This window comes from Geotrypetes seraphini, chromosome 9, assembly GCF_902459505.1.
Source record: "Geotrypetes seraphini chromosome 9, aGeoSer1.1, whole genome shotgun sequence".
In the NCBI taxonomy this organism is placed as follows: Eukaryota; Metazoa; Chordata; class Amphibia; order Gymnophiona; family Dermophiidae; genus Geotrypetes; species Geotrypetes seraphini.
Genome location: NC_047092.1, coordinates 188741019 through 188753484, shown reverse-complemented (window position 1 = coordinate 188753484; position 12466 = coordinate 188741019). Strand labels below are relative to the sequence as shown.

The 12466-nt window shown below is 48.9% G+C and overlaps 2 protein-coding genes across 15 annotated transcripts in view; one reads left to right on the top strand and one right to left on the bottom strand.

The window, feature by feature from the left end:
• CCDC150 (coiled-coil domain containing 150) overlaps positions 1 to 5419 on the bottom strand; it is a 101051-nt gene extending 95632 nt beyond the window's left edge. For 11 of the 14 annotated variants that reach the window (XM_033959533.1, XM_033959528.1, XM_033959529.1 and 8 more), the window contains exons 1-2: positions 5278 to 5419; positions 1729 to 1998 (exon numbers count right to left, since the gene is read on the bottom strand). In XM_033959533.1, the coding sequence (XP_033815424.1) occupies positions 1729 to 1874 (146 nt within the window). In that variant the 5' untranslated portion in view covers positions 1875 to 1998; positions 5278 to 5419. Of the gene's footprint in view, positions 1 to 1728; positions 1999 to 4853; positions 4941 to 5277 lie in introns of those variants that run through there. The other 3 variants (XM_033959522.1, XM_033959521.1, XM_033959523.1) reach the window with 3 other exon arrangements.
• Positions 5420 to 8721: 3302 nt separating this feature from the next.
• Positions 8722 to 11925, top strand: LOC117367259. Its single transcript, XM_033959697.1, has 2 exons — positions 8722 to 8973; positions 10449 to 11925. Exon 2 carries the CDS (start codon positions 10459 to 10461, stop codon positions 11479 to 11481), a length of 1023 nt encoding a protein of 340 aa, XP_033815588.1. The 5' UTR covers positions 8722 to 8973; positions 10449 to 10458; the 3' UTR covers positions 11482 to 11925.
• The last annotated feature ends 541 nt before the right edge of the window (positions 11926 to 12466 follow it).

The window sequence follows — 12466 nt, the reverse complement described above, 5'->3', positions numbered from 1 at the left end:
GGGGATCTCTGAATGAAAGGGAGAGTGTAGTAGCTGTAAGGCTTAGGAAAGGGTGGGGGAAAAGAGGGAGGGTGAGGTGGTAAAGCTGAAAAATGATTGATGTGGTAGTGGGAGGTTAAGTGGCTTGGGATGGGGAAGGCAAGTAGCAGTAAGAGGAATTGGTAAACAGGAGTCATTGGGGAGGAGAGGGCGTGAGAAGTACCTGCCTTCTAATTAAACAGTGAGAATTGTCCTGGATATGATGGTGGAAGACAGATGAGTGGTGTCAAGTCTCATAAGATGAAAGGAGGATAAAATTTTTTTAAAGCAAACTCACTATGGAGAGTCTATGCGTGAAAGCCATGGCTATGTGAGTGCCACAGCAAAGTAAGGATAAGGAAGTATAAAATTTTTCTGCTCCCATCATAACAGAATGAGTGAATGAAGCTATATAAACCTTTAAAAGTACTGCTCCATTGTGCCTGGAGGAGGGATTTTGGCAGGGAATGAGTTGGTCACAGGGATGTGTAAAGACTGGTTGGGTGAAAATCCTGTCAGTCAATAAATCTGTTCAGGTCTTTATCTGCCGTCATTTACTATGTTAGTATGTTAATGCAGGCAAGCCACACAGGAATTATGCAAAGCATGTGCCTGCGGGCTTCAGACCTCTGCCCCGATAGTCTGTATCTCCTCGCAGCCAGAGAAACCGAGAGCCTCTGAAGCACGAAAAGCTTCGCTTATAGGAGAAACCCTCTCAAAAAATAAAGAAAATTAATGTGAGCACAACAGAAAAGCTCCTACAACTTCGCTGTAGAGAGCACAGCCCAGAGAAAGAGGAGGAGGAGGAGCTGAAGAATATGGAAATTAGGCTCTCTACTGACTTTGCAGTAAAGGAGGTAAATACAGTGACAGAATTCAAAAACGCATGGGATGAACATCTTAGAATATGGTGTAAAAACCAAATATAAATGGTGCTTTGATGATGACTCCAGCTATAAAGAACTAAGGCCAGGGCCAGGCACACTTACACAGTCAATATAGGGCTCCTTTTACAAAGCCGCACCAGCCGCTGCTGCCTCCTTTTGAGCAGGCGGTAGATTTCCAGTGTGTGCGATAAAACCGCTAGCACGGCTTTGTAAAAGGACCGCATAGTTTAGAGAGGGTTATGAAAGAAACTTCAGTAATTGGAATGTGTTGGGTAGACTTTTATAGTCTGTGTCCTGCACACAGAAATGCCAAAGAAAAACAACGATGAAGTATTTTAGACCACATTTATTGTTGGTTTAATCATGAACTGATAACGTGTCACTTTTGGACAGACCGGATGGACTGTTCAAGTCTTCATTTGCCACTGTGAAAGACAGTTCTATAATCGAGTTCGTGCAAGGCACACGTGTCACATACATATGTGCATAAGTGCTATAGTGTGTAACTGCAAGGGGGCATAAACATAGGTGGATCGCATGCAATGCACTGTATGCCACACTTAGGTGCACTCTTTTATGCCTGCCTTTGAGCTGGTGGAAATGGATGTGCCTACCTTTCAGTGCACCAACACAGATTTATCTTAGACTGGGAACCCAGGTGCTCCCCATGCAGCACTTATATTGTAGAACTGCTAAAATAGTCATTAATAGACGCTTAAAATTGGTCAGGTTTCTGAAAACTGACCTGTTAGTACATAGGGCCCAAACAAATTATTTAAAGGGATGAAAGAAGCAGAGAAGAACCTTTAGCTCCCATTCTTACCTCTGCCTGCTAACTCCCAGTTTCTCAAGGTCTTGAATCAAGGACACGGCTTGCTCCTCTGCTACTCGAATCCTTTGTTGAAGGATACTGAAGGTCTCAGGTGCTGTGGCATGGACATTCATGGGAGAAATCACTGGCCTGGCCATATCCACGCTGCTGCCTGGATGGGTTTTACAAATTTCTTTTCATTTTCTGATCAAGCACAATCCAATTCACAGGAAAAACTTTAATTTGCACAGTTCTTCCAACTTGAGGTTTTTCTGGACAACCCTATTAAACATCATAACAACAATATTAAACCAAGTAATCCATTAAAAACAAATAAAAAAATTGAGAAGGGAAAAGGCATTGCACAATATCAGCAAGCTAAAGACAATGAAAGATTAGATCCTTACCTGGATAATCTTTTCTCTTAATACATTTTCTGTTAATGTACATTAGGTGATCAATCTGTGCTTGCAAACCCATTTCCTGAATTCTAGAAGTTCTTTACACCAAGCACACACATAAGACTTCAGACCAACTGGGAAATATTCAAACATTTGGCACCCAGTGCTAAAGAATGGATAGCCTCTATTCTACTGCTTGTACAGCTTCCTGGTTTTTGATGCATATCCTCCTGCTTGGATATTTGCTACCTTTGGGGTTTTCTTACGCGTGTTCTTCTGCTTGGATGCTTGCAACCTTTGGGGTTTCCTTAAGTGTGTTCTCCTGCTTGGATGTTTGCTGCCTTAGGGGTTTTCTTACGCATGTTCTCTTGCTTGGATGTTTGCAACCTTTGGGGTTTCCTTATGCTTGTTCTCCTGCTTGGATGTTTGCTACCTTTGGAATTTCCTTACGCGTGTTCTTCTGCTTGGATGTTTGCTACCTTTGGGGTTTCCTTACGCTTGTTCTCTTGCTTGGATGTTTGCTACCTTTGGGGTTTTCTTACCTGTGTTCTCCTGCTTGGATGTTTGCTACCTTTGGAATTTCCTTACGCGTGTTCTTCTGCTTGGATGTTTGCTACCTTTGGGGTTTCCTTACGCATGTTCTCTTGCTTGGATGTTTGCTACCTTTGGGGTTTCCTTAAGTGTGTTCTACTGCTTGGATGTTTGCTACCTTTGGGGTTTTCTTACGCGTGTTCTCTTGCTTGGATGTTTGCAACCTTTGGGGTTTCCTTACGCATGTTCTCTTGCTTGGATGTTTGCTGCCTTTGGGGTTTCCTTAAGTGTGTTCTCCTGCTTGGATGTTTGCTACCTTAGGGGTTTTCTTACGCATGTTCTCTTGCTTGGATGTTTGCTACCTTTGGGGATTTCTTACGCGTGTTCTTCTGCTTGGATGTTTGCAACCTTTGGGGTTTCCTTACGCATGTTCTCTTGCTTGGATGTTTGCTGCCTTTGGGGTTTTCTTACGCGTGTTCTCCTGCTTGGATGTTTGCTACCTTTGGGGTTTTCTTACGCGTGTTCTCCTGCTTGGATGTTTGCTACCTTTGGGGTTTCCTTACGCTTGTTCTCTTGCTTGGATGTTTGCTACCTTTGGGGTTTTCTTACGCGTGCTCTCCTGCTTGGATATTTGCTACCTTTGGGGTTTTCTTACGCGTGTTCTCCTGCTTGGATGTTTGCTATCTTTGGGGTTTTCTTACGCGTGTTCTCCTGCTTGGATGTTTGCTACCTTTGGGGTTTTCTTACGCGTGTTTTCCTGCTTGGATGTTTGCTACCTTAGGGGTTTTCTTACACGTGTTCTCCTGCTTGGATGTTTGCTACCTTTGGGGTTTTCTTACGCGTGTTCTCCTGCTTGGATGTTTGCTACCTTCGGGGTTTTCTTACGCGTGTTCTCCTGCTTGGATGTTTGCTACCTTAGGGGTTTTCTTACACGTGTTCTCCTGCTTGGATGTTTGCTACCTTTGGAATTTCCTTATGCTTGTTCTCCTGCTTGGATGTTTGCTACCTTTGGGGTTTTCTTACGCGTGTTCTCCTGCTTGGATGTTTGCTACCTTAGGGGTTTTCTTACGCATGTTCTCTTGCTTGGATGTTTGCTACCTTTGGGGATTTCTTACGCGTGTTCTTCTGCTTGGATGTTTGCAACCTTTGGGGTTTCCTTACGCATGTTCTCTTGCTTGGATGTTTGCTGCCTTTGGGGTTTTCTTACGCGTGTTCTCCTGCTTGGATGTTTGCTACCTTTGGGGTTTTCTTACGCGTGTTCTCCTGCTTGGATGTTTGCTACCTTTGGGGTTTTCTTACGCGTGTTCTCCTGCTTGGATGTTTGCTACCTTTGGGGTTTTCTTACGCGTGTTCTCCTGCTTGGATGTTTGCTACCTTTGGGGTTTCCTTACGCTTGTTCTCTTGCTTGGATGTTTGCTGCCTTTGGGGTTTTCTTACGCGTGTTTTCCTGCTTGGATGTTTGCTACCTTTGGGGTTTTCTTACGCGTGTTCTCCTGCTTGGATGTTTGCTACCTTTGGGGTTTTCTTACGCGTGTTCTCCTGCTTGGATGTTTGCTACCTTTGGGGTTTCCTTACGCTTGTTCTCTTGCTTGGATGTTTGCTACCTTTGGGGTTTTCTTACGCGTGCTCTCCTGCTTGGATATTTGCTACCTTTGGGGTTTTCTTACGCGTGTTCTCCTGCTTGGATGTTTGCTATCTTTGGGGTTTTCTTACGCGTGTTCTCCTGCTTGGATGTTTGCTACCTTTGGGGTTTTCTTACGCGTGCTCTCCTGCTTGGATATTTGCTACCTTTGGGGTTTTCTTACGCGTGTTCTCCTGCTTGGATGTTTGCTACCTTAGGGGTTTTCTTACACGTGTTCTCCTGCTTGGATGTTTGCTACCTTTGGAATTTCCTTATGCTTGTTCTCCTGCTTGGATGTTTGCTACCTTTGGGGTTTCCTTAAGTGTGTTCTCCTGCTTGGATGTTTGCTACCTTTGGAATTTCCTTACGCGTGTTCTTCTACTTGGATGTTTGCTACCTTTGGGGTGTTTTTGTGTATTCTTCTCACTTGTGGGCGTTTCTTATGTTTGCAGATAAACTTGATTTTGCGGGTTTGGGGCATTTAGCTTCTTGCAGTGGTGTAGTAAGGGGGGAGCGAAGTGGGTGCCCGCCCCAGGCACTCCTCCTCCTCTCTGCCCCCCTGTCTCTTCCCACTCCCCCCCTACCTCTAGTTGAAGTTCACAGCAGTCAACAACTGTGCTCCTAGCAACCCCAGTCGGGCTCTCCTGCTGATGTCACTTCCAGGTGCCGCGCATAGGAAGTGAGGTCAGAGAGAGAGCTGAGCACTACAACTTCAACTAGAGCAGGGGTTGGGAACTCCGGTCCTCGAGAGCCGTATTCCAGCCGGGTTTTCAGGATTTCCTCAATAAATATGCATGAGATCTATTTGCATGAACTGCTTTCAATGCATATTCATTGGGGAAATCCTGAAAACCCGACTGGAATCCGGCTCTCGAGGACCGGAGTTCCCTACCCCTGGGCTAGAGGTACAAGGGAAGGGGCGCGCGCCTCGAGTCCTCGCTCGAGGCATTTGCTCCCTTCGCGAGCGGCGGCGCTGGAGAACGCCTCGCGCGCCTGAACGTCACTCACCGGCTGTGAGGGAAGGAGCTCGCGACAGAGAACCTCAGTGGTCCCCGAACGACAGCTGTGGCCTCACGGCGCTCGCCCCTCGGTTTCCATGGAAACGACGACTCGGTTCGTCAACCGCCGCCGCGCACGTCACTGCGCCACGCTTGCGTCTCTCTGCTGCTGGGAGTTGTAGTTTCCCTGAGCAGCTTTCTGCAGTCCTTCTGTTCAATGGAAGCCAATGCTTCATTTCTTCCGTTTGCAGAACGTATGAATTTAGCACCAGGTTCTAAACGCTGGGCCTAGAGCTGCCATTAAGCGAGATGAGAAGGAGCAGAGTCCATAGGAACGATCCAGAGGCCCCCACCCTCAGCTGACCTATAGTGAAATGGCTCTTTTTCAAATACAAAAGTTGGTTGAGCTTCGGTGTATCGGGCTCAAGGCTAGGCTGAAGGTCCTCTTTTTCAAAACTGCATTGGCTCCTAGATATTTTTATGTGGAGTATTAAACTGTATCTTAGAACATCTCCTTCTCCACAAGTTTTTTGTTCTTTTAAGTCTTAATCCTACCATTTATTTTTATTTATTCCATTTTCTATACCGTTCTCCCAGGAGAGCTCAGAACTAGAGAATGACACGGTGACAAAATTCATCACCGTCCCCGTCCCCACGGATAACCGCGGGAAACCATCTTCATGTCATTCTTTAAGGAGAGAGGGAAGAATCAGAGTATGAATGGCCACAACCACTGACCCACAAGCTTTGCTTTGAAGAATGCTGGTGTAGAAGGACCGAGTTCGAAATAGACACTAAAAAATGACATGAGATTATTTCCCGCGGTTATCCACGGGAACAGTGATGAATTTTGTCACCGTGTCATTCTCTAAAACGATTTACATTAATTTATTCAGATACTCAAGCATTTTTCCCTGTCTGTCCCGGTAGGCTCACAATCTATCTAATGTACACGGGGCATTGCCCAGGGTCACAAGGAGCAGCGCAAGGTTTCAACCCACAACCTCAGGTTCTAACCACTGCGCCACACTCTCCCCTCAATTTATAAAGCACCATATTTGTTTGTCATTCTCTCTTTGGCCCCTTACCCTCTCTACCTCTTCTCCCTTTGTATTTCCCTACATGAGCAGCATATCACCATTTTTGTTCAGTGTGTCTTCCATAATTAGAATGTAAGCTCTTTCAAGCAGGGAATATATCTTGTGTGTGCAAAGTACAGCGTTGTGTGCGTCTGTTAGTGCTATAGAAATAATAAATAGTAATAGTAGTAGATTGGAGGGAAAAGCATGGGAGTCACAAGAGAATGGGTAGGGCAAATAGAAAAGGGCTGGAGAGGAGATGGAGCTGAGATGGTCATGAGGGAATGGGCGGGGCACAAGGAAAAGAAGGTGGAACTGAGATGGGCAGGAAAAAAGTAGGGTTCTTGATGGGATGGGCAGAGCAAAGAACATACAACATCTCCAGTGTGTACAAAATGCAGCAATAAGACTTCTAAAAACCCTCTGTGCCTGTGACCCTGTCTCCCAGGCTCTATCGTCAGCTCACTGGCTGCCCATTCAAAACCTTGCACGACATGGTGCTGGGCTACATGATGACTAAGCTTCCTCTATAAATGCCGAACAGGTCCCTCCACTCCCAGGAAGAAATACAACTCAAAACGCCCCCTGGTGGTGCCCTTCAAATGCAAATTGCCAAATAACATTCCTGCTCCCACTTTATACCGAGCCACTGGACTCAACTGGATCCCTTAAAGGACTCAACTTTAGAAAAGCAATAAAAACATACATCTTCACCTAAGGCTAATGGATTACAAAGAAATATGAATGTACTGTATATTGGTAGTAGAGCAGTGTTCTTCAACCACCGGTCCATGGACCAGTGCCGGTCCACAGGGCCAGCATGTGCATCAGGCCCAAAACAGTGTTCTTCAACCGCCGGTCCACGGTGCGATCAATGCGATGTTATCTTCGAGCCAGCTCCCTCTTCCTAACTGATTCAGTGCACAAAGCCACGGGCAGTGGCTCCTACGGGCATCCTGCGCCTGAATCGGAAGCCTTCTCTCTGACATTGCAACGTCAGAGGGAAGGCTTCCAGATGAGGCACAGGATGTGCAAGGTGCAATTAGTACTATTATGGGGGTGGAGTCTGGGGTGGACATTGGGTAGAGATGGGCAGGGTCTGGCCCAAGACTTAGCCCAGTGTTCTTCAACCACCGGTCCACGGACCGATGCTGGTCCACAGAATAATTCTTTTATTTCTGCCGGTCCATAGGTGTAAAAAGGTTGAAAAACACTGTACTAGAACCTCAGTATGTGTCAGGTTAGGATAAAAACTTATATTGATAAACCTTGCTCTCTAACTGTGGCAAATTGTAACCTGTAAACTCTATACAATGTATATTGGTATTAGATCCCTAGTATGTGTCAAATTAGGAGAAAAGTTGTATCAAAAAACCTTGTACTGTAACTATGGCAAATGGTAATCTGTGAACTGCATATGAAGTATTTTAACCTGTAACCCATTCTGAGCTCTTTGGGGAGAACGGGATAGAAAACAAATGTAAATAAGTAATAAAGAGAAAGAGTTAGAGATGAGGTGGTGCTGGGACAAGATGAGGGAATGGGCGGAGCAAAGAGGAAACTGATTTGACAAGTGTGGTCTGGTGTGGTGGCAGGAACAGCATGGCTGCAGATTGGTCGTCGGGAGAAAACTGGAAAAGAAGAGGGGCTGGATTAATTTGGGGTTCACGAGGAGATGGGCGGAGCAAAGAAAACGATTGGAAAAACGGAGGAGAGGAGGTGGAGCTGAGACAGGCGGGAAATGCGTTGGGTTCACGAGAGGATGGGCGGAGCAAAGAGAAAATAACTGGAAAAAAAGAGGGGCTGGATTAATTTGGGGTTCACGAGGAGATGGGCGGAGCAAAGAAAACGATTGGAAAAACGGAGGAGAGGAGGTGGAGCTGAGACAGGCGGGAAATGCGTTGGGTTCACGAGAGGATGGGCGGAGCAAAGAGAAAATAACTGGAAAAAAAGAGGGGCTGGATTAATTTGGGGTTCACGAGGAGATGGGCGGAGCAAAGAAAACGATTGGAAAAACAGAGGAGAGGAAGCAGAGCTGAGACAGGCGGGAAACGCGTTGGAGTCACGAGAGGATGGGCGGAGCAAAGAGAAAATAACTGGAAAAAAAGAGGGGCAGGATTAATTTGGGGTTCACGAGGAGATGGGCGGAGCAAAGAAAACGGTTGGAAAAACGGAGGAGAGGAGGCGGACCTGAGACAGGCGGGAAATGCGTTGGGTTCACGAGAGGATGGGCGGAGCAAGAAAACGGAAGAGGGGAGTTGGAGCTGAGATGGGCGGAACAAAGAAAAGGGCTGGAGAAGAGGCGGAGCTTAGACGGGCAAAGCGTGGGGTTCACGAGAGGATGGGCGGAGCAAGAAAACGGAAGAGGGGAGTTGGAGCTGAGATGGGCGGAACAAAGAAAAGGGCTGGAGAAGAGGCGGAGCTGAGACGGGCAAAGCGTGGGGTTCACGAGGGGATGGGCGGAGCAAAGGGCTGAGGAGGTGGAGCCGAGATGGAAATACACCGTGGCGTAAGCGAAGAGGACGGGACTGTCCGGGAAAGCGAAAGTTTGGGAGCGCGAGACGAGGCCAGTGGCGGAAGAGCTGCTTCTCGGTTAGTTTTCCCTGGGCCGGATCGAGGAAGGACAGGTGAGACCCTCTGGGCGTGAGGGAGGGGCGAAGAATCGGAGGAAGCGTGCAAGGCTGAGGGGATGGTCCTGGGCTTGTCCAGCGGGGGAGGGGATGTGCCTGGGCTTGTCTGTTGGGGGAGGGGATGGTCCTGGGCTTGTCTGGTGGGGGAGGGGATGGTCCTGGGCTTGTCCAACGGGGGAGGGGATGTGCCTGGGCTTGTTCATTGGAGGTGGGTGTGTGCCTGGGCTTGTCTGGTGGGGGAGGGGATGGTCCTGGGCTTGTATGGTGGGGGAGGGGATGGTCCTGGGCTTGTCCAGCGGGGGAGGGGATGTGCCTGGGCTTGTTCATTGGAGGTGGGTGTGTGCCTGGGCTTGTCTGGTGGGGGAGGGGATGGTCCTGGGCTTGTCTGGTGGGGGAGGGGATGGTCCTGGGCTTGTCTGGTGGGGGAGGGGATGGTCCTGGGCTTGTCTGGTGGGGGAGGGGATGGTCCTGGGCTTGTTCATTGGAGGTGGGTGTGTGCCTGGGCTTGTCTGGTGGGGGAGGGGATGGTCCTGGGCTTGTCTGGTGGGGGAGGGGATGGTCCTGGGCTTGTCCGGTGGGGGAGGGGATGGTCCTGGGCTTGTCTGGTGGGGGAGGGGATGGTCCTGGGCTTGTTTGGTGGGGGAGGGGATATGCCTGGGCTTGTTCATTTGAGGTGGGTGTGTGCCTGGGCTTGTCTGGTGGGGGAGGGGATGGTCCTGGGCTTGTCTGGTGGGGGAGGGGATGTGCCTGGGCTTGTTCATTGGAGGTGGGTGTGTGCCTGGGCTTGTCCGGTGGGGGAGGGGATGTGCCTGGGCTTGTCTGGTGGGGGAAGGGATGGTCCTGGGCTTGTCCGGTGGGGGTGGGCTTGTCGAGTGGGGGAGGGGATGTGCCTGGGCTTGTCTGGCGGGGGAGGGGGTGTGCCTGGGCTTGTCTGGCGGGGGAGGGGGTGTGCCTGGGCTTGTCTGGCAGGGGAGGGGATGGTCCTGGGCTTGTCTGGTGGGGGTGGGCTTGTCCAGTGGGGGAGGGGATGTGCCTGGGCTTGTTCATTGGGGGAGGGGATGTGCCTGGGCTTGTCTGCTGGGAGAGGGGATGTGCCTGAGCTTGTCCGGCGGGGGAGGGGATGGTCCTGGACTTGTCTGGCGGGTGAGGGGTTGGTCCTGGGCTTGTCCGATGGGAGTTTGTGCTTGTCCAGCGGGGTAGGGGATGTGCATGGCTTGTCCAGTGGGGGAGAGGGTGGTCCTGAGCTTGTCTGGCGGGGGAGGGGATGTGCCTGGGCTTGTCCGGTGGGGGTGGGCTTGGGCTTGTGCAGCGGGGAGGGGATGTGCCTGGGCTTGTCCGGTGGGGGGTGGAGAGAAGAGAGCCACAGCAGCTACATCCAAGGCCTCCTGCTCCAGGGGATGCAGCCAGCATGTTAAGGCCCCCCCCCAGTGGTAGTTGTTCCCAGCATTAGCCCGAGTGTCTTTTCTTTGCAGAATTGGAGCAATGGGCAGACCCCGGAAAGCAGCAGCAACAAGCACTTCTTCCCCAGCACTGAGCAGCAGCACTCCCGAATTCAAGCCAGCAGCCTCCAAGGCCTCCTCAGCCTCGACTTCAGGGAGCAGTTTTCATCCAACAGCATCTCATAGTGCTTCCACCAGGAGCAGAAAGGGGGCAGAAAGCTCCGGTGGCAGAGGAGCAGCAGTTCCACCATCTTCTGGAGACTTCAAAAATAATCAGGAAAAACTTCCCAGAGCTAAGAGCAAAGGGGAGAGTGTGAGACAAGGCTCTCCTGCACCCTGTCAGCTAGGCAAGGAGGCAGTGATGAAGATTGAGCAGGAAACTCGTGGCCAGAGGAACAACTCCAAGTGGCATGAGCACAGAGAGAACCGTATTACAGCTTCCATGGCCCACAAGATAGCAAATAGCAAATACATTAACGAGAAGAGTTCAGACGTACCACAGTCTTACCTGAAAGCTGTGGTGAATGCGGGATCCCGGGTGCAGAGCCCAGCTATGTCATGGGGCATCAAGAATGAAAAGTCAGCCATTAAGGAGTATAAAGAGCTGACTTCCAAACAAGCTGGAAAAGATGTGACAGTGAACGAGTGTGGTCTCTTTGTTCACCCAGAGAAGAGCTGGCTTGCAGCTAGCCCTGATGGCATTGTCCATGATGGCACCACAGGGAAGCCGGTCAAGCTTTTGGAGATCAAATGCCCCTACAAGCACAGAGACCATACAGTGAAAGATGCTTGTAAGGATGCATCTTTCTGCCTAGAAAAAAATGGTGATGCCTATGCCCTGAAGAAAAACCATGCCTACTACAGCCAGGTGCAATGCCAGCTGGCAGCCACTGGACTCACCAAAGCAGATCTTGTGGTTCACACCAAGAAGGAGACTGCTGTTGCCCCAGTAGAATTTGATGCCAAATTCTGGGAGAAGACAGAGCCCAAGCTGGAGAAATTCTACTATGAGGCTGTAGTCCCCCACCTGGAGAGGAAAAATCCTGTGTGGATCTCAGAAGAATAATGTACCAGTGATATTGCATACTTAAAAACGACAGCTAGGCTCCAGGTCCTTTCATTCATTTCAGATTTGTTGCCAGTGGATACAGAAACCAGGCAAGGCAAAGCAACAAATGTTGGAGCAAGAGGAAACCTTTCAGTTGTGGCTCTTCCCACAAAAAGTTTATTTCCAGTGCAATAGGGGAGTCATTCTAGACAAGTGGTTTCTATCCCAGTGGCCGTGAGCCATCTGCAGAAGGAATCCAGTCCAGATTTTTTCTCTGACTGCCTCTACTTCACAGGGAACTCTGTTGCCAACTGCAGTTTTTCCCTTCTGCTGTGCTGATGTTGAAGAAAAGTCAAAACAAAATTTTTGAAGTCATGTTGTAGTTCTTAGAAATGCTTATAAACTGATTTGTTCTGGAGGCTTCTTGGCAGAGCAGCAACAAATACATTATTTTAACAGATACTGATTTGTGTTTTCCTTCAGCCTCCCATGTACTTTTAACTAACCAAACACACAAGAGTGATTTGGGAAGATGTGGACTATGGCCATGGGGGTCTGGGGCTTATCAATCACATTCCTTGCTTGTATCATGCACCAGCTTCTCTACTCCCACGTATCCATCTCCTTGCTCTCTCATACAGTCTCTTGGTTCTGGATGCAAATACCACCCTTTAATTTTTTTCACACAACTGTGACCTGAATCTATAGAACTTAATGCAGGAGGGCTGCAGGCACAGGTGGTGGTGACAGTAGCCAGAATCAGGTCACATAGCTCTGCTTTGCAAAGAATTATTACAAAGCCTGAGCGTGATGACTAGAAAAGAGATACTGCTGAAAGGAAGGGCAGTGACGTTTCTAGAATGCTGTTGTTGCAACGAGAAGGCAACATGGCTTTTACCAAAAGAGGCTCATGGCAAACAAATCTGATTTGATTTGTTTGACCATGGCAAACTAAGCATCTTAGGTATGAGTCAAGTTGGTGTGGATTAGAAAATGGTTGTCT